This window comes from Canis lupus, chromosome 14 (genome assembly GCF_011100685.1).
Source record: "Canis lupus familiaris isolate Mischka breed German Shepherd chromosome 14, alternate assembly UU_Cfam_GSD_1.0, whole genome shotgun sequence".
In the NCBI taxonomy this organism is placed as follows: Eukaryota; Metazoa; Chordata; class Mammalia; order Carnivora; family Canidae; genus Canis; species Canis lupus.
In genome coordinates this window covers 35,831,777-35,854,511 of record NC_049235.1, presented here as the reverse complement: position 1 = coordinate 35,854,511, position 22,735 = coordinate 35,831,777, and the positions used below count along the sequence as shown (strand labels likewise).

The window sequence follows — 22,735 nt, the reverse complement described above, 5'->3', positions numbered from 1 at the left end:
AGGATGAACGGACACCTTGTGGAGTTGCCAGTGCCAGCTGACAAAAGACTACAAGAATGTTCGTGGCTATGATAAATCAAAATAGGAAAGAACTAGAAATAACCCAAACATCCCTCTACTATAGACTGAATAAAGAACTATATATATTCATACAAAAGAATACCAAACTAAATGAATCCCTGGTCCACGCAAGAACATGGGTGGATCTCACAAATGTAACAGAGAGTGAAAAGAGCTAGATGGAAATCAGTACATGGGATCCCTGGGTGGCGCAACGGTTTAGTGCCTGCCTTTGGCCCAGGGCGCGATCCTGGAGACCCGGGATCGAATTCCACGTCAGGCTCCCAGTGCATGGAGCCTGCTTCTCTCTCTGCCTGTGTCTCTGCCTCTCTCTCTCTCTCTCTCTGTGACTATCATAAATAAATTTAAAAAAATTAAAAAAAAAAAGAAATCAGTACATAAGGTATGAATGCATCCATCTGGTGTTCAAACACGGGCAAGGCTAATCTGTGGTGATCAAGGTTAGAGTAGTAATGTTTGGCCAGCAGAGGGAGGGATATACTGACTGAGTGTTGGAAATTAAGTATTTTTATTTGAGTGATGATTACATGGGTATATGGAAGGAGAAAAATCTATCGAGTTGTACACTTAAGATTAGTACCCTTCACTGTACAAAAATGTTACGGCTCAACAGAAAAGAAAGATCCTCTACCTTTTCTTCTGTGGACTGCCCCAGCTCCTCATGGATGAGTGCATTCCTGGGCTGCAGCTCTAGCAAAGTTCTGAAGAGAGTGTTGGACATCACTGTCAGGAATTCTATTTCAGCATTTGGGTGGAGGCCATACAGTGCTGGGCTTTCTGGAGGAAGCTTCTCCTCTACGTACTGATGGTAGCCTGAATAATCTAGGTTAGGTGGGGCTGCAAATCCTGGTGCCAGCAGAAGTTCATCTTCAATCTTCAACCACAAAGGAAAAAAGTCAGTTACTCGGAAGTCTAAATGGATTTGAATCTTCACACCCTAAGACATTAAGACATTTTGAGAACACTCAGTAAGAATGTCCTGTGCAATGCCAGATGGGTCGCAGGCTCCCTAAAATATTTCATGAGGCTTCTGTAATCAATCATTTTGTCCTGTGTGTGGCACCAGGCTGACCTCTGGAGAGGAGTCCAAGGAATGCACGTGAATCCTTGCTCCAAGAGAACCAAGTCTGCAGTTTTCTCGGAGCAACGTGATACATGCCCACAAAGGAATGACTGGGTGCTGAACCATCTCCTGCGTATCGGTCATCCATCACATGCTCCAAGTCATTGATTGTCCCAAACTGCAAACATTTTGCAGAGAGAAGATGGGACTCTAACTTCCCCAGGCAAGATGTTTAAATCTTAATTCTGAACTCACTTTAGTAGACTCTCTAGGCTTAGCTTTCCTAATGCAGAGACTTTCCACAATATTGCTCAATTTTATATATGATACATATGAATTTTATAACCAGAGTTCTATGTACATATATGGAAAAATAAGCCTGTATGTAACATTTTATAGGGCTTGGGGATCCCTGGGTGGCGCAGCGGTTTGGCGCCTGCCTTTGGCCCAGGACACAATCCTGGAGACCCGGGATCGAATCCCACGTCGGGCTCGACGTCGGGCATTAGCTTGCATTAGCAGTGCATGGAGCCTGCTTCTCCCTCTGCCTGTGTCTCTGCCTCTCTCTCATTCTCTCTCTCTGTGACTATCATGAATAAATAAATAAAATCTTTAAAAAAAATTTAAAAAACATTTTATAGGGCTGTATACACAGAGAAATCAGTGCTACGTCACCTTTGAGCTACTCAGGGCATAGTTCTTGTTGCTCATTTCCAGATCCATAGACCCTTTGAGCTACTCAGGGCAGAGTCCTTGTTGCTCATCTCAAGATCTATAGACCCTTGTTGCTCATCTCAAGATCCAGTATTGTTAGCACATACTGGTGCTCAATACACAAGTGCCTAATGAATGAAAGGCCAGGATAAGGCATTTATCATGCCCATCTACTTCATTAAGGTTGGAGTAGAGGGTAGACATTCCATGTGGAGGAAGGTTCTTAACAAAGGCAATGTGAGTAGCAATACCAAATCTCAGTGTGTGAAGGTAGTTCTTATAAACACAGTAAGTGCTTAAAATTTTCTAGTTCACTCAGCATAATCTCAGATTTTTTTCCTAATTTGTTTTTAATTCCCCAGGGCCATAACCGCCTCTGTTTTCATTTTCCCTGTTTCTCTGGCTATAGATTGTCTACATACGCTTCAATGTACAGTGAGATACTTTTTTTTTTTCCCCAGTGGGATACTTTTAAAAACACTTACCTAATGTAGCTCTTTTATGCCTATATTTTATTAACCATTTTCTGAAACTGGGGTTTCCCTCTATAATTGTGTATGTTATGCCATCTGGTCCCCTCACTCTTACCCAGAGACAAAGTTTTCACAAATTCTTACTTGATACTATGTACTCAGCACCTAATATAGCCTAACAAGCCTTGGAAGTGTAAAAGGTTCATGTACCCTTAGTTCCTAAGAAACTCACAGTCTGATGGGGATAAAGGAATCGATTTTTACACAACCATTTCATCTGCGAGTATTGGCTGTTTGTTTCTTCCCAGACCCGTTAGGCACAGGTTTCCTAGAGCGCCCGTGTCCTTAGAGACAATGCTCAGTGGCTGGCTGTGAATTCCAAAAGGCATTTTAAATATTTGAGTCAGCATTTCTCTTTTGGACTAGGAAGATTTCCAAGTCCATCTACTCTTTCATTTTGTGAGAAAAAGAAATCTGAACCAACAAATATGAGAAGCAGGAACTTGGCCCATCTCCCCACCAGTATCCATTAGCTTGGTTCATTTCACTCATTTATCCGCATTTTCTATCATTTTGTTTTTAGAAAATCAGAATAATCCATTTTTAAAAAAAGATTTATTTGAGAAAGAGCGAGTGCACAAGCAGGGGGAGGGGCAGAAGGAAAAGCAGATTCCCCACTGAGCAGGGAACCAGACAAGGGGCTCGATCCAAGGCCAGGGATCATAACCTGAGCCAAAGGCAGATGCTTAACCAACTGAGCCACCCAGGTGCCCCCAGAATAATCCATTTCAATCTCACCTGTTCAGGGTGACAGAAACAAAACTGTGGGGGAGACTTCAACTCATGTTGTAGTCAATGAGATAAGTTAGCCAAAATAAAGATAAGGGCACAAAATACAAATAATGAAAGCAAAAGTTAGAATACATATATACAAACCAAACTTTGTGCCCTGCAAACAAGGACTTGGTCTTCCCTTAAGTGCTCACTAGACTGTTGAAAGAAACATTAAGAGCCACAGTTAAATTGTCTTTCAATTAAAGACAAAGTTAAAAACAGAGTTTCAAGCAAAGAAACAGACCAAAAAGTGGAACCACTTAAAAATGTTCAAATGCCATGCAGCCTGGGAGTCTGTCTGAATGCAGACTCCTGGAGTGCTGGCGGGCATGCAAATGGAGAGACCGTCAGGCAGTCTTTTTACAAACACATGAAGAGTGCCTCTTATATGTTTGTTAATGAGCAGCACAAAAGAAAACCACGAAGGAAAGGCAAGGGCTTGTGGTTTACAGTCAGCCAGACGTGGTTCAGTTCCCATCCCTGAATGGGTTGGTGGCTCGGGGCTTTAAGAAATGGCAGTTTTTCTGAATTTCAGTTTCATCAGTGAAGCAGTGCTTCTGATAGCTACCTCACGATCCTGGCTGTGGGAATTTAGGGACCACGTATGCCAACGGCTAGGCACATAGTGAGTAGTCTTTTACATTCATTTGGATCTTTTTTGTGTCCTAGGAAAAGACATGATTATTTCAAATACATTTTGGTTTCCTAGAATGAAAAAAAAAAAAAAAAAAAAAAAAGACTGCCTGAGGAATGTTCCACTGTAAATTCCTACTATGATGTCAGAAAAGCAAAGTTTGAAAAGTGAGTTCATATAGGTTCTTAAGTGTTCTCTTTCTCCTTTAAGAAAATTGTAAAGATTTCAGCATACTCCAGGAGCTCTGTGAATCCTGGCCTGAATCCCTTTCCACTCAAGGCTTTCATGAAAAGCTGCTGCTTGTTGATGGACCCAGAACAGTAGAGCGATCTGCATACTGACCACCTGTCTTGCCTTTCGGAAACATCATTTGAAGAGGTTATTGTTACTCTTAAAAGAATCAATACTTCTAAACAGACCCTTCTCCAAAGATGATAAATGAACTGCCAATAAGCACACAAAAAGATGCCCAACATTGCTAGTCTTAGGGGAATTGCCAGTCAAAACCACACTCTGATACCACTTCATGCCTACCAGGGTGGCTTAAAACAAAAAAGTAGTGGAGGGGATTACAAGAGTGTTGGCAACAACGTAGAGAGTGTAGAAACTGATACACTGCTAGTGGGGATATAAAATGGTGCATCCACTTTGGAACTATAATTTGGCAGTTCCTTAAAATGTTAAATAGAGTTATACCATATGATCCAACAATTTCACTCTTATGTATATACCCAAGAGGAAATGGAAATGTCCACACAATGATGAATGAATAAAGAAAATGTATCCATACAATGGAATATTATTTGGCCATAAAAAGGAAGCACTGACACATACTATAGCATGGATGAACTTTGAAAACATGTTAAGTGAAAGGTAGCAAACATAGAAGGCCACATAGTGTATCATTCTACTTATTTTTTTTTATTTTTTTAAGATTTTATTTATTTATTCATGAGAGACACAGAGAGAGGCAGAGACACAGACAGAGGGAGAAGCAGGCTCCATGCAGGGAACCCAACAAGGGACTCGATCCCGGGACTCCAGGGTCACACCCTGGGCTGAAGGCAGACGCTCAACCACTGAGCCACCCAGGTGTCCCTGTATCATTCTACTTCTATAAAATGTCCAGAATAGGTGAATCCATAGAGACAAAAAGTCAGTTAGTAGTTGCCTGGGGCTGGGGACTAGGGAAGAGGATGATGAGTGACTCCTAAGGGATGCAGGGTTTCTTTGGGGGGTGGGGGGATGAGGTATCTAAGACTGTGGTGATGGCCGCGCAGCTGTGAGTATACTTAAGACCTGTGGATTGTCCAAGTGAAATTGGTAAATTTCCATTTGAACTTGTCTCAGTAAAGCTATTAAAAAAAAAAAAAATCGATGGTGTCGCACTCAAGGAGAATGATCCTCCACAGTATGAGAAAAAAGCATCAAGGATTTGAAGTCATTTTTGCAGAAATCACTGTCTGGCACAATTATGAGAGACACCAGGAAAGCCAGCATCTTGCCACTCTGCTGACTCTGTCCTTCTTACATCTTGTTTTCTGATATTTAATAAAAGACCTACCTCCTCTGCTGCCTCTCCAAGTGGTCTTGCTTATTGACAAGAAGCTCCTAGTTCACTGTGGGTCTGAACAAGTGTATTTGTCCTTGGCCTTCTGAGTAAAATATGCCATGGCCCCAAAGTGCCATGAGGGATTTTCAGAAATTACTCAACATTAATTTTATGATCAAGGTGTCTTGAGAGCTGACAGGTACATGGGTGATTTTCCAGACAGTAGCTACATTTTACAAATGAATAAATGAGGCACAAGGAGGTCCTGCTCAAAGCTGGACAGCAAGGGAGTGGCCGAATAAGAACCTAGAGCTCTGAGCTCCTGGGCTGCCCACTTTTGTGCACGGCGGCACCCCATGCCGTGCACCACACACGGCGCAGACGTGAGTCAGTGTTTGCTGACCCGTGCCCCTAATACTACAATCAGATCAGCGTTCCAGCCAATGCAGCGTGCCATACACAGAGACCGTGGTCTGTAGAGTCTGATTTTGAGTTCAAATCCTGGTTTAGCTACTTACCAACTGTTTGACCTTTGTCAATCGGGGTTTCTTTTCTGATGACATGGGGTATTAGTACCTACTTGGCAGGATGATGGTGAAGAGAAGAAATAATACACATGAGCTGTGTAGTACTGACCCCTAGCAAATATTTAATAAATGGTTTCCACTGTTATAATCACAGATTAAATCTAGTCAAGTATGAAATATAGATCATGAAAATTTATACTTCATAATAAAATACCTTCCATTTAGTAAGCATGTTGGTCTAGTGCTATACCAATGTTTAAACCTAACAAAAATACCCATGAAATGGGCCATTCTTGTTTTGTAGAGGATGAAACGGAGGTTCAGGGGAGGTGCCTAAAATCAAAGCATATACAGGGAGAACTGAATTTGAACCCTAGTATTGTTTTTTATTTAAAGCCCAGCCTCCTTATTGTTATTCTCTATTACCAGAAGGGTTTTTAATATATGACAACTTTCAGTGCAACCAGAGGTCCTAATTTCTAAACAAGTTAACCAACGTGAGAAGTGGTGAAGAGATGTCCTGCAGATGCACAAGTGTTAGATTGAGTTCCCAATATAAACAGCAAGAGTAGGACACATCTGCAAGAGAACAGAAGAACTGGGATTTTGCAGCATCTGACACCAAGTCGCCAAGTGTTTTAACTTCCTCTGTTGAGAAGGTGGCACCGTCTGGTGAGGATGCAAGATTTCAAATGGAGCATTTGGAGCCGAAAACGTCAGCAGATCTCCATGGGAGCCTGGATACCTAAATTTCTAAAGGGCTCTCCCCCACTCCAGTGCTGCCCCTCTGGTTTCATCATTTATATTTATTGTCCAACTATTTGAATGGGAGTTCAGACTTGGGAAGGTTAATGGACTGTCTAGTTTGGCAACAGTAATTGGCTCCCTATCCTCAGGCCACAGCCAGAGAGGGAACGTCAGCATGAGCTTCTCACTCTGCCCCTTGACCTCCACCATCATTTGGAGAAATCAGCCTCTGTAAAGGTCACGTGCCTGACACTGTTTATCTTTCCCATCTCCATGGTAACCTGCTCCCAGACCTCTTCTGAGGAGTGACTTCCAATTGTATTAAATTGAAAGTGTCTTTCTGACCTGTGAAATCCTGCTCATTAGAACTAAGGAAAGACCAGGAGTCTCACGGCAAAGGAAACAAATAATGGTCACAGGCCAGGAAAGTTTTCTTTTCTTTTTTTTTTTGGCATGGTCTCCAAATTGTTTAACATTATTAAAAGTAGTAAGAAAAAAATCTGTCTTCGATTTTCTGTATTAGACTACTTATAATAGACCATATTTTCTTTTCTTTTTTTTAAAGATTTTATTTATTTATTCATGAGAGACACGGAGAGAGAGAGGCAGAGGCACAGGCAGAGAGAGAAGCAGGCTCCACACAGGGAGCCCGAGGCGGGACTTGATCCCAGGTCTCCAGGATCACACCCCGGGCTGAAGGTGGCGCTAAACCACTGAGCCACCTGGGCTGCCCTAGACCATATTTTCTATGACAGGATTATTTCTCAAAATAGACTAAAAGGAAAGTGATCAAAACGATGTAATACTTTAATAAGATGAAGTTCTCAAAAATTATAAACAGGAGGTTGTTCAAACCATAAAAAATGTAGCACTACTTTATTTTTTTTGCAGTCCTTTGCATATTTATTAAGTTTTCATTTAAATTCCAGTTAACATACCATGTAATATTAGTTTCAGGTTTACAATATAGTGATTCAACACTTCCACACAACACCCAGTGCTCATCACAAGAGCATTTCTTAATCGCCATCACCTATTTCCCCCAACCCCGCATCCACTTAACCAACAGTTTATCCTCTGTAGTTAAGAGTCTGTTTCTTAGTTTGCCTTTTTTTTCTTTGTTCATTTGTTTTGTTAAATTTCACATATAAATGAAATCATATGGTATTTGTCTTTCTCTGACTGACTTTGTTTAGCATAATACCCTCTTGCTCCATCCATGCACCTGGCAAGACTTTATTCTTTTTTTATGGCTAATAGTCCATTGTTACATCGTTACTGCTTCTCCATCCATTTGAATGGACACTTGGGCTGTTTCCATAATGAGGCTATTGTAGATAATGTTGCTATAAACATCCGGGGGCATGTATTTCTCTGAAATAGTATTTTTGTGTTTTCTGGGTAAATACCTAGTAGTGCCATTGCTGGATCATAAGGTGGCATTTTTTTTTTTTAACATTTTACTTTGTTTATTGGAGAGAGAGAAAGAGTGCACATGCATAAGCTGGGGGCAGGGGCAGAGGCAGAGGGAGAAGCAGACTCCCCACCGAGCAGGGAGGTTGATGTGGGACTCAATCACAGAACCTCGAGATCACAACTTGAGCCTAAGTCAGATGCTTAACTGATGAGCCACTCAGATGCCCCTCTAAGGGTAGTTCTATTTTTACTTTTTGAGGAAACTTCATACTATTTTCCACAGTGGCTGCACCCACCAGTCTACATTCCCGCCAACTGGATAGGAGGGTTCCCCTTTCTCCACATCCTTGCCGACACCTGCTGTTTCTTGTGTGCTGATTTTAGCCCTTCTGGCAGGTGTGAGGTGGTAACTCATTGTAGTTTTGATTTGTTTCCCTGCTAATGAGTGATGTTGAGGATCTTTTCATATCTCTGTTGGCCATCTGTATGTCTTCTTTGGAGAAATGTCTGTCCATGTCTTCTGCCCATTTTGAATTAGATTATTTATTTTTTGAGTGTTGAATTTTATAAATTCTTTATATATTTTGGCTACTACTAACTCCTTAATCAGATATGTCATTTGGAAATATTTTCTCCCATTCCATAAGCTGCCTTTTAGTTGTATTGTTTCCTTCCTGTGCAGAAACATTTTATTTTGATGAAGTCCCAATAGTTTATTTTTGCTTTTATTTCCCTTGCCTCAGGAGACCTGTCTAGAAAGAACTTGCTATAGCCAATGTCAAAGAAGTTACACGGCACTACTTTAAACAGAGTTGGTATCTTGTTCAAGTGGGAAAAGACAGCGTGGTGTAGCGTGCCTTGTGTTTCCAAGAAACAGGCAATGGCCATGGCCATGGCAGCCTTTAGAGACGCAGCATGAAGAAAGTGTGGCCACCACTTTCAGCTACTTCAATATGGAAAACAGAGACAGAGGACTTTTGCCAGAAATACAGCCCCGGTCATAAACTGAACGGCTGTTTGGTCTTTGCCGACAGGGTTGTTAAGACAAGAAATGGGAAAAGGAGCTTAATCTCTCTCAACTCCAGTACAGGCAGTGCTCTACCCTTTCCTCACAGGTGGAAGACTGGGTTCTCACATCACATGTTTCTTGAGCACATACTTAAAGAGTTAGTGATCAAAATTTAGAATTCCATGGCTTCTGTGACAGATTTCACTTATTTTAGAACCCTCAAATTGAAATCAAATTCCTGTCTTCTGGATGGAGCTCTTCTTGCCCATGGTAACTGATGGACCTGGGGCAAGCCATGCCACAGTCTCTCTCTATAAAAGTGGCTAACAGTGTCAGTTCCGCATACCTCTCAGGGTTATTCCAAAGATCCAGTCAAACAGTTTATGTGAGGGTCCTTCATCTGGGCATAGAACATGAGAATGATGCACAAAAATAATCTAGGAGGTCTTAATTGAAACAGTTTCAGACTTCATAGATCTGAGATGGGGCCCAAGAGTCTGCATTTCTGGAGCACCTGGGTGGCTCAGTAGGTTTAAGCATCAGACACTTGATTTCAGCTCAGGTGAGGATATCTGTGCTCAGCAGGGAGTGCTTGAAGATTCTCTCTCTGCCCCTCCCCCACTCACATGTACACACGCAAGCATGCTCTCTCTCTCTCTGTCAGATAAATAATTAAAAAAAAAAAAAGACTGCAATTCTAACAAATTTCCAACCTCTGTGACAGTGGGCCAGAAGTATTTATATAGTGGAATTAGTTAAAATAATTCTTACTAGAGGGGCGCCTGGCTGGCTCAGTAGGAGAAGCATGTGACTCTTGATTTGGGGATTATGAGCTCAAACCCCATGTCGGGAGGAGATTAAATAAATAAAACTTAAAAAAAAAAATTCTTGCTAGGATTTTCTCTTCTGTAAAATTAATCATTAAGTGTCTTACCAGAGATGGATTCATGAATTCTTCCAAATACACCCGACACAGCTTGCGATCCCAATCATCTGTGATGTGGCCCCCATACATGATCTCACCAAAGAGGTAACGGAGATCTTCCCATGGGACCTGGGAGAAAAATCACACAAATGTTCATTTCCAGGCCCAGTATATCTGCCTCAAAGAGGCCAGTTAGCAGCACAAGCCTCTCTCCAAGCTCCTCTAACACCATGTCTCCCCAAATCCCCATCAACAGGAGGGCTTAAAAGAGGTTCAGAAATTGTGTAGGCTTTTACATAGAATTACATTCAGTCTGTTTAAACACCTTCGGTGAAAATTCACTAACACTGAACATTTAAGGCAGATTTTAAAGCAATCATTCCTAGAACATGATATGTAGGGAGACTTTATAAATTCAATATCTCATCCCCAAATCAAGAAAAGGTGTTAGTTCGCAGGGCCTTTGAGCTAGGTCCTGTTTTTATGATCCAATACCACGTTTTATTATCTCATTTAGGCAAATAAAGAAAATCTTGTACCATCTGAATTTGGGGTGTACTTAGGAAACCATCCTCTTGCAAAAATCCAGGCAAACCAATCTCCTTGCTACCAACTGACTCGAGGGCTCGGGTTAGGGCATGACTGGCCTACTACGCGGCTATTCTAAGGGTTCTAATGACTGTACCATGTAGTATTCAAGAAATATAACGGTGTCTCCTCTTTATTTGGCTTAGCAGGACTTGAAGCCTCTCTCTGCTACCCTTTAGCTTCCTCTGGGTTTGCAAAACATGCCAGTCTGTGATGAAGCCTTTCTAGACAGGAACCTTTATACCCTCAGGGGCAGTAGATTGCCTCCCAGCAGTTCAAGTAAAAACTTAATTATAGCCTTCATTTGTTGCATGATTTGACAGAACAAGTAAAATTGCTTCAACTGTTCCAACGTACTTGTTACAAGTTTATTTGAATTTGAATAAATGAACCTCAAATGGGTCCTTTTTTCAAGCTCGTCTGATGGGAGCGAGAAATAAGAGCGAAGAGCCTGGCCTGTAGCATGCTCCCCTGTTCCACCCCACGGGCACCGTCCACGTCGTCCTCATGGAATGCACGGGAAACAAAGAGGTCTCCATTTCACTTCTCTGGTACGTTTTGTTCATACCTGCTATGTATCCTACCACCTGATATGTGGCTCCCTGGAGATTTTAATCAACTGGAGATCTATCCTTCTCAATAACTGACTCTCTCCCCTCACATCTTGCTCTTTGTTTTTAACATCTACCTCCTTGAAAAGGGCATTCTGCACCGCCCAACTCTGTGCTCATAACCTAGCTCTCAAGTCCTGGCAACTCGCTTCACCATGTGTGGTGAATGGCTTGGGTCTAGACATCTGAGAGAGGAGGAGGCGTGAAAAACTGAAAGCTGTGTGGATCCTGGAACAACAGTGGGGGCGGCGGGCAGGACACGATTCACTTGGCCACCTGGGGTTGCCAAGTCTCAGGATGGGAGAGCCAGGGAGAAACAGGAGTCCGCTCCCTTCTCCTCATCATTTCTAACTCGACGCTGTACATGACACTCAGTTGGAATAGGGTAATATTCCCTGTCTCAGTCCTCAGGGGACAGTTATGAAGCACCTGTATAAAAGGATTAAGTGGTCCATTTCACTTTCTACCCAGGACTATTACAACAGTCAATTTTGCCTGCAATATTGTAAACAAAATGTGTTAAGGTCAACACAAAATATTATTTATTACAAGATCAAAATATGAGCAAATGTTGTATATTTTAAAAATGGTAGATATGGAATATTGATCATCACATACCATATTAACGCCATTTGTTTTGGATACAACTTCCTCAAAATGTGTTCCTCAGGAGAACACACCCATGTTATATATTAAGTGTACATATTCTGATAGCAGTCACATCACCTTTGAAGCTTGAGGAGACTTATTTGGTCACGAAAATTGTAACCATGATCGGCGAAAGAACATAAAGGAATCATTTACACATAGAAACACAGATGAGTCATTTTTAAAGGCCCTTTATAGAAAATGTAGCCCAGAGAATAACACCTGGTTTTGACAAATATATCTCAATTTTAACAGATTTAACTGAATGGGAAATGTTTCCTTTTGGAGGACGAAGCCAGAAAATTCTTACAAATGGTTCTTCCTTTTTTGAAATCCAATCACTGGGTTTATAAGAGTTTACACAAATGTTCTTGATGAAGCATTCCCATTCCCATCTGTAAAACACATTTTAGCTATGAAATAAAATCATTCATCTACCTTTAACTTCCAATCAAGGGGAACATAACTGAGAAAGTCACAACAAGGTGGCATCCTTAATACATAATAATGACATATGCAGGAAATGCACCATTATTTATACATGTGACGCGCTGTAAATTGCTTCCATCATAAGAACTAATTGTAGTGATTATTAATGCAGTGTTATGAACTGTCAGAATTGCTGTATGTAATTACATTTGTGCAAATGCTTCATTACCTGCCTAATGAATCTGGCATATATGCACATGTAAACCACTGTTTTTGTTAACATAATGAAGGACATTTTTTTTTCACTAAGCTGCTGATGTAGAACTGGTTTGACCTATCTTATGAAGTTCGAGCATCCACTACTGGAAAACCTTTGATCTGGTTTATTTTCACACTTGGCAGAAGATGCATATATAGTGTCAGCTATTTCAATAATAGCTTCGAAAGAGAAATTACGGTCCATTTGATAGTAGCCAAAGACTGACAGATTCAGTACACTCTTGGGAAGAGGTTATCCGACCACTGGCACTTACGTTAGGGTTTGCCTCTAAGTAGTTGTAGAGGACATTGGCACAAATGGTGAGGTCTCCAGGACTGAAGGGATATCTGCGGCTCCAGCCCCGGGGGCCGAACCTCAGTCTCCCGGCGACACAAGCATGGAAGTAGCACAGAGAAAAGAGGATGCTTTTAAATTCCTGCTCCTTGGAGCACGCTTCAAGTGTATCCTGGGAGAAAAGGAAAATATTTGATTATACTTCTGCATGGTTTCCAAGGGCAAGGGTCTGAATTTTCGAGATCTTGTATAAAACCTTGAGGGAGATGTAAGATAGGGGTGCCAGACAGTTTTAAGCACGGCTATCTATCCTATCAGAGCATAATGGGAGACTGACCATTTGGCGTTTGCCAGTCTATTAATTTAAGAGGAATGCTTTGACTTTTCTTTAGTTATTTTACTGAACGCTTCTAACTTCACTAGACAATGACACGATTCATTCTAAGCAGTGATAATACTGCTTGACATCATTTTCCCCTGCAAAATTCTCCTTGAAAAATCTAGCTGACCAGAGGACACCACCTTAGTTTCATCAACTTAGCAGAATACTACTTAACCCCAGCCCTTCATTTCCTCTGGTTTCATAGTAATACAGATTACTGGGGCACATGGCCACCCATCAAAAAATGATTTCCCATCCTCTCTTGAAGCCAGATGTGCCATATGACCAAGTTCTTGCCAAAGGAATTTGCACAGAAGTGATGTGTACAATTCCCATGTCATTTACTTAAAAGGATGTTGCTTGCCCTGGTTGTCACTCTTTTCCTTTTTCTGTGGGCTAGAAATGAGGATGACCAGACAACCATGGAAGCCATGAGTGAGTTCCAGCAGAAGCATCTACCAGCTTGGGTGTATAGCTAAGCTCATGAAACAGAGCTGCCAGTTACAGGTGAGAGAAGTCATCTTGTTTGGATCACTAGTTTTGTAGTGTACCTGAGCAAATACCTGTCACCCTGACAAACGGTTTCCTTCCAATGAACTTAAAGTAGAATTCACTGCTGGGTAGAAAGAATGGCATATGGAAGATTGGAACACACACACGCTTATACACTCTATAACACTTTTTTGAAATTGTAGAGGGAAAATTAAATCTTAGCATGCTGATATAAATCCTTCCACAGCCATAAAATTAAAAGGTGAACAACAGCTATCCAATCTTTGCCTTAAAGATAGTAATACTTTATTCTCAAATTTGGTAGTTCTGTGAGGCAAACAAGGACTACTTTAACTGATGTTGGGCAGTAGAAGTTAAGGCCAAAGCTGAAACTTTGTCTTGTACTTTATTTATTTTTTTAAGATTATTTATTTATTTATTCATGGGAGAGAGAGAGAGAGAGAGAGAGAGAGAGAGGCAGATACACAGGCAGAGGGAGAAGCAGGCTCCATTCAGGGAGCCTGACATGGGACTTGATCCCGGGTCTCCAGGATCAGGCCCTGGGCTGAAGGCGGCTCTAAACCGCTGAGCCACCTGGGCTGTCCTGTCTTGTACTTTAAAATGGCCAAATTATAGCCAGTCTCTATTTAAAATGGATTGGACAACTTGGGCCATTTAGCACCTTTCAGGTGGGAGATCAGATCTGATCTCCCAGGCAACTTCTAGTAAAAGTCTAAAGCAAGACTAGACTTGTCTTGTTCTAAGACTAGAAGAAGGGTTTTTTTTTTTTTTTTTTTTTAAGATTTTATTTGTTTATTCATGAGAGAGAGAGAGGGAGAGAGAGGCAAAAACACAGGCAGAGAGAGAAGCCGACTCCATGCAGGGAGCCTGATGCAGGCCTCAATCCTGGACTCAGATCATGCCCTGAGCTGAAGGCAGATGCTCAACAGCTAAGCCACCCAGGCATCCCTAGAGGAAGCGTTTTAGTTTCTTTATGTATCAGTTTCATCAGAATCCAGGGTTATTACTACCAGATATAGTTCTAAAACTGACCAGGCCATCCCTAGTGCTGACCCAACTAAATCACTAGGTCATTTGAAAACACTAGGCCATTTCTAGGCAATTTGCAGGGCTGAAGATACATCATCATTAAACATAACATTTCTACAACTAACATGAAATAAAACACAAGCTCATGAAAGAAGGAAATAGAAACTATATAACTGTAATTAATCTTGAAGAATATAAAAATATGTTAGTTTTAAATGTAAGGAATTTCTAGGAGAAACTTATTTAGAAATTATGATCTAGGGCAGCCTAGGTGGCTCAATGGTTTGGCGCCGCCTTCAGCCCAGGGCATGATCCTGGAGACCCAGGATCGAGTCCCACATCAGGCTTCCTGCATGGAGCCTGCTTCTCCCTCTGCTTGTGTCTCTGCCTCTCTCTGTCTGTGTGTCTCTCATGAATAAATAAATAAAATAAAATAAAAATTATCATCTAACATGTCACCTAACACCTCCCTGAATAACATATAGTCCACAGAAAACCAAGGTACTACAATAACCAAGTACATCAATTCCATAAATGTTTCATATAATCGATTTAGTTTTATCCTCAGTGCTTAAAAAATATATAGCTTAGGCATCTGGGTGGCTCAGTGGGTTAAGCATCTGACTTTTGATTTCAGCTCAGGTTATAATCTTAGGTTGTGAGATTGAGTCCTGCCATTGGGCTCTGTCCTGGGCGTGGGAGACTGCTTAAGCTGGGATCCTGTTTAAGATTCTCTCTCTCTCTCTCTCTCTCTCTCCTCTCTCCCTCTGCTCCTCCCCTGCCCTACTTCTTTCTCTCAAAAAAAATTGCAACTCAATGACATTTCATTATGCTCTGATAATATGAATGCCACTAGAAAAAAATATCAATTAAGTGTTTCTAATTAGAAAAAAGTATGAGTCTACCTGACATTTCAGGTAATTTGTATTTTTATAAACCAAATAAATGATGAGCAAATTAATATCAGAAAACACATGAATAGCATTGTGAACAGAGAACAGGTATCCACACTTGTAGAACAGTATTGTATGCACACAGATGCCAGTTTTATATGCACAACTACCAATTGTTTCTGCTACAAATCTTACAGGAAAAAGAAATCTAAGGTGCCTGGGTGGCTCAGTCAGTTAAGTGTCCAACTTTTGACTATGGCTGGGGTCATGATTTCAGGGTCATGGAATTGGGCCTTGTGTTGGGCTGCACACTGAGCATGAGGCCGGCTTGGGATTTCCTCTCTCTCTCTACACCTCACCTGCCCCTGCTAGTGTGTGCTCTGTCAAAAAAAAAAAAAAAAAGGAGAGAGAGAGAAAAGAAAAGAAAAAAAATCTGTTTTTATTTTGAAAATGTGGTTATTATCTGGGTATGAAAGCAACCTAAATAGTACTCCCTTGTGATATCTTCAAGAGGCAGGTGCTATTGAGCTAAAACACATAGGGAGGCAGGAACCCTACAGGAAATGCTTCTTTACATCTTGATCACTTAATGATTGCATTTATATAAATATTCTGGAATGCTCAGGAAAATAAAGGACTAATATTAAACTTGTTCAGTATGAACATATGTATCAAAGTTCAAAGGTAAATTCTGATTTGGGGGTAAGATTTAAAATGCAAATTTAACTGATTTAAATATTAATGCATGCAAAACAAAAACACCCAAAGAGAACAGTCCATTTGTCCAGATCCCTTGGGTGCTTTTCTCATCTGAGGAGGGTGCCCAGACAACACGAGCAACTGGAGCTCATTTACCTAATCCAAATAAGTACCCAAAGTAAATGGCATTCACTACCCTTGGTCTATGTCACAAGCTTCAGCTACATAAGACCATGGCAGAACACGAAACACCCAGGATGATACAGGCAGCCTTGGGAAAGTGGGAAGTCTGTGATACAGATCACTAACTGCCTGTCCTAAAATGTCTTGTTGCTGACTTTTAGCTGGGCATATGGCTGCCCAAGATAAATGGACTTTTCCCAGCCTCTTGTGCAGGTAGGTAATGCAATGTGACTGTGTATAACCAGTGAGATGAAAGGAGAAATATTATATATTCTCTTGTAGAAACCATCTTTAAAAAAGAGGCAAACATGTGCTCATGGCCACCTTCTTTGTTCATTCTTTCATCCTACTATCAGGAACATGGATATGGGGGCTGCCACCTGGGACCCTGGCAAGCCCATCCCAGAAACAATGAACTGTAAAAGAACTAGACTGAGGACAACTTTGTGTGACACACTGAGCTCTGAATGACATACCTCCACAATTCTCATGTGGCAGAAATACTTTTTAACCTTTTTAAAGCTACTGTTGTTTCATACTTCTTTCACAGGTAGCCAAGCATAATTCTAACCAATAAAAGAGTGCTGGGGACCTACTCAACAGATGACCAGGGAGTACAGGTTAATACCCTTAAATTACATCATCTGAATAAAACCCACATTTCATTTTCTAACATAATGACAGGTAAACATTCATAAGACTAGTCTACAATTTTTAGATTTCCTTTGGAGTTTTTGTTGGGTTGGTTTTGGCTGTAATAGGTTTGATAGGAAGTTCATCAAGTGAGTAACTTTGATTAACTTTGCTTTTGCAACTTATGACCAAATTTAGTCTTAATATTTCAGAGGATCCTTTCTACTAGATAAATACTTCCCCTGGAAGTACTTGAGTCTTTCTGGTAGTTGTAATCTTCAGTTAATCTAAGTGGCTTTCCAGATAATAGTCAAAAGAACTGATACTTACTTTCATGAATAAAGTAGAACATGAGGAGGGATTCATGCAGAGGCTTTGGGGAATCTTCACCTCTATCATGAAATGCAACACATTTTTTAATGTGCATTTCCTTGGGGAGAGTGTTGTAGTTTTATCAGATTATCAGAAAGATCCTTACCAATAAAAAGCTTAAGGATAATTGGGGTGAAGCATATTAGTTCATGAAATCTCACTTTTTCACAAATACAGACAATTGTCCTAGGAGGTTGGATAATACTATTTAAATATATCAAATTCTGGGCAGCCCAGGTGGCTCAGCGGTTTAGCACCACCCTCGGCCCAGGGCCTGATCCTGAAGACCCAGGATCAAGTCCCACGTCGGGCTCCTGGCATGGAGCCTGCTTCTCCCTCTGCCTGTGTCTCTGCCTTTCTCTCTCTCTCTCTGTCTCTCATGAATAAATAAATTTTAAAAATCCTAAAAAAAAAAAAAGTATATCAAATTCCTTTTTTGTATTTACTTTGGGAAAGAGTTTGAGAATATCATATGGTCAGAAATTATCAACTGAGGGATTAAAAAAAAATACATGCCTGCCATGGTTCACAAAAGAAAACATCCTGCAACTATGTAATAGACTCAACAAGATTTTTCTGAATGCCTCGTTTACACAGTCTAGTGTGTTTATATATACACTTAATTTATAGGTAATTAACTGTATTCTTCAAAATTGTAATCTTAGGTGGCCAATTATTATAATTCCTTCATAATGTTGGCTTGGGTTTTGGCCCAAGAGACACTAGCGAAAAAGTGAAGCATGTTGGTATGCTTCATAGAGAGTGTTAATATTTCTAACAGGAGGCTTAATATTTATACCAAACCATATGCATTTCCACTTTGGGGTTCATTCTACTTCTCCTAATAAGAATACTGTTTCCTAGGGTGCCTGGGTGGCTCAGTTGGTGAAACACATGACTACTGATTTTGGCTGAGGTCATGATCTCAGGATCGTGAGGTGGAGCCCTGGGTTAGGCTCTGTGCTGGGCATGGAGCCTGCTTGAGACTTCTCCCTCCTTCTCCCCAGGCCCCTCCCCTGGTCCCCTCACTCACACACACACTCTCTCTAAAACAAACAAACAAACAAACAAACAAACAAACAAACAAACAAACACTGTTTCCTAAGGGTGTCTAAGAAAGCAGAAGAACTGGGAACTCAGAGAAACAACAAAGGAAACTTGTTTGAAAGACTTGATTATGATACATGTTGTGATAATTTGGACAAGGAGAATAATTATAATGGTAGTATTTATGCTTGTATCAATTTATTTGTTTTATTTTGGAAGGAAATGAAAGTATAAATAAGGTGGCGCCATGGATATACTGCAAAAAGAAGACTTAACTCTACTAAAGTCAAAAGTAGATCTAAAACACTGAATATGATACTGGAACTCTTGCCATGTCATTACTGTTGTTGCCGTCCTCAGTAACAGCAACTGGAGTAACAGTGGCTGCTTCTCTTCTTGTGCTAAGAGATACTTGTCTGCCCCATTTGTCTTCAATAAGCAGGTTCCTCAGAAAAGGATGTAATTTATTCTCCTTAAACATGTGGCTGTTTTTTTTTTTTTTAAGCTTTTATTTATTTACTTGAGAGAGAGCAAGTGTGTATGCAAGTCCGAATGATGGAGGTGGGGGAGAGAATCTCAAGCAGACTCTACACTGAGCACAGACTGAGGGCTCTATCCCACAACACTGAGATCACCCCCTGAGCCAAAACCAAGAGTCAGAAGCTTAGCCAACTGAGTGTATGGCTGTAGTTTTAAGGCAAAACATAGATTTTCTAGTCACCGGGATAGGGAATGGCAGGGCGATCCTTTCAAGACATTAAGCCACACACTGATATTTCACTTCAACCCTCTGCATGAGATGCACACATTGGTAATGGCCCTGTGGTTTTGTGAGAAGACCCTGACTTTGCCCTGAGACCAGGCTCTGCTTTCTTACCTGATCAAAGTTGTAGAGGGCGGCATGCAAATTGGCCATCATTCCTGTGGGGGGTTCATTAGTAATTTTAATGGAATCTTCCAGAAGTCCTTGAGGGATGATGTGTTCATTTGGTGTAGGTGCAGATTCAGCACTCATGAAAACCCTGTAATCTCTGTGGCCTCCTTGGCTGAATTTTTCGAGGAGTTTTTCCAAGGTTCCTAGCCACTTGGCTACCAAATGGACATTCTGAAAAACAGTATGGCTTATAATTCTGGTGAAATTGAAGAATATTACTTAAATTATGGGATCACAACATTTTCCCATATACAAATGTGTAGAAAACTCAGAGAACCAGTATCTAATTTTTCCTGGATTATCATGTTAGGGAGCAAAACACCAAAACACAATTAACTGCACAGTGAACACAGATAGGGCTCTAAATCACCACAGGTCATCTTTGCTAACCCAAATCTCCTTCCAACACAGCTTAACTACTTCCAACACCCACTAGTCACCTCTGAGAAGTCGGGTTCCTGACATTTTTCTTTGTCACAGTTCAAACTCAATTATGGAGACTTATCTGGTTAGTTTAGTCAAGTATAAAAACTGAAAGCCAGAAATGTACCTCATCACTCACTTCATTGTTTCTGATACCAGCCTCCTCTACTCAATGCTTACTCATTAGTATATGAACTCCAAAGGATGTGAGGGGTGAATGGCTAGCTGAAAAAGAAGTTACTCTGTGTTAAGATGCTCTGTGGATTCCTAACACATTATTTTCATTAAACCCTAGAGCTGTCAAAAATCGAAAGAAATATATGTCACCACCATCACTTCTTCATTTTCAGTTTTGTGATTCACAATCCTCCAACTCTCTCATCCTAAACACCCACAGAGTACATGGCTGTTGGCGCTGTGAGAGCAGTATAAAGGCCCTAGCCTCACATGCTCTCTGGCACCAGAGACATCCTAAATATAATGATTGCCACATTACTCCTAGGGATATGTAGCTTTTCCCAACAAAGAAAAACACTTAATGTTATAAAAGCTACACACAGACACACACACAGACACACAAGGAATAAATGCAAATAGGGAATGGAATAGTAACATAGGTATCTTTCTTTGAAACAGTTTTGTTGTAACCAGACCTATGCCAATTTAGTTGTTCTCGTTATGAACCTTTTTCTTCCTTTGGCAAATACTGAACATTGGTAGGTGTCATAGCTGAAGTGTGTCCCCCCAAATTCATACGGTAAAGTCCTAACCCTCAGTACTTCAGAAAGTGATTGTATTTGGAATAGGTCTTTAAAGAGGTAAGTAAGAATAAATGCAACCATTAGAGTGGGTCTTAATCCAATATGGCTTGCATCCTTATAAAAAGAGGAGATTAGGAACACACACACAGAGGGAAGATCATGTGAAGACACAGTGAGGAGACAACCAACTACACACCAATGAAAGAGGCCTCGGAAGGAACCAACCCTACTGACAACTTGATCAGACTTCTGGTCTCCAGAACTTTAAGAAATTCAATTTCTGTTGCTGATCTATGATACTTTAGTATGGCAACCCAGGCAAATTTACGCAGTAAGGAAGGGCTCTGAGTTTCCCACCCTATAAGCTTGCTACTGGATTATAGCCATAGTACTCCTCATACCTAACTGTGCCACTTGCACAAGTAAGCAGAAACAACAACAATGAAACCTGTTTTGCAAGCTCAAATATGACCTAACTTATTGTCTACAAGATCTTACTAGAGAAGTTTACTTGCAATGAGTAGAAGGATATTCTAAGCAGTGACTCTGGAGTCAAGGAACAGAAAAATCTCCAGGTGAGCCACCACTGACCACAGCCACACTCTGGAGTCTGGCCTGGGAACCATTCTTGAGGATCATGGCTTTGACATTGGCTGGATTCTTGTGCCCACTTGTCCAAGGTCAGGGCAACAATGCCTGTGCAACATTTTTAGGCAATCCATGTACCTTGGAAACCACCCATTTTGCCCATGAAAATAGATTTTTAAAATCCACTATGTTCAATTCACAAACCATCTGGTGTGCATCTGAGACAGGTAGCTTACTGCTACCTATGCAATAGTTTTCTCTGGAGTATGGGCTTCTGATAAAATACTAGCTAACTATCCCTCCACGGGCTCCATCTGATCACAGTAACTGACCACTGGAGAGTCTGGCTAAGAGCTCACTAACATGTGCATACACATCACATGCCTATGCTGATATAATTTAGCGTTACATTACCAACAACATAATGAGTTCCATTATGCTGGTCTTCCCTTTATTCAAAGTCCTTCTTCTCTTTTAAATGGCAAAGAGATAGCAGAGACTTCTAGAAACTGGGATAGCCACCAGCTCGGGGTGGTCTCTCCTCGCCAGTTACTCAATGTGTGAAGAGGAACAGCTCAACAGTTGCATTCTAAGTTACTGGCTTACCACTAAGGACACAAGCCCAAGGTCTAGAAGAGATTTTCAAAAGCAGATCCTTCACAAGATAAGGTCTTTTGAGATTTTTTTTTTCATGGTGAAACTTACAACTTGAATTTTTGGGGCCAATGGGAACTTTGCATAGATAGAAAAATAACAAACATTTTACTTCAAATACTATGCTGTCTTTAGGATGACCATACCTCTCCTACTTCCTTGTCAGTCTGAGCCGGTGAACACATGAAAATTCTCAAAGAACTTTCTTTTGCAGGAAGATCTCAGCATCTACCCAACTGTCAGAGGAAGAACTGCAATCTCTGAAGAAAACAAACCCTCCACTGTCACCCGCCTGACCTTGGGAGCCTCAGAGGGGAACAGGTGAGCTCAAGTTACCTTACTGAAGTATAACCCAAGTTACAGGTATTGCTCTGCCAGAGGGTTCTATTCTGCTCAGACTCTGGGCAGCTTCTTCATAAATCCAATCCTTTTTATGCAGTAATGCAAAATACATCAACCATGGATACTGGAGACACTAGAGGTGGCCACATGAGCTAGCAGAGAAAAACGCTGCTTGCTGCCAAGCCGAACTGAACTCAAGGACCAGCTCTGCCACTTTGATGCTTGCTGTGTGCCCTTGAGGTTCTCTGATCATGCCGAGACTCACTGTTCTGGTCTGTGTAACAAGACAACAATATCTATCCCTGTGGTCCTTGCAGCTTAGCTGTCATTATTAGAGATAACATAGCCTATGAATTGCCTCGTAAAGGGTCTGGCATAAGTGAGAAACTTTGGGTTCACTGTGCTGCAAATCAAAAGGCTATTTCTAGACCTGATGAGAAAGCTGGTATGCCTTGCTGGAGGAGGAGTCAGCATGGCT

General features: G+C 41.0%; 1 protein-coding gene across 1 annotated transcript in view; it reads right to left on the bottom strand.

The window, feature by feature from the left end:
* Window positions 1–22,735, bottom strand: part of DNAH11 (dynein axonemal heavy chain 11) — a 318,773-nt gene that overhangs the window by 8,735 nt on the left and 287,303 nt on the right. The window contains 4 exon segments of the mRNA XM_038557079.1: window positions 713–955; window positions 9,985–10,104; window positions 12,785–12,976; window positions 19,433–19,660. Coding sequence (XP_038413007.1) covers window positions 713–955; window positions 9,985–10,104; window positions 12,785–12,976; window positions 19,433–19,660 — 783 coding nt within the window.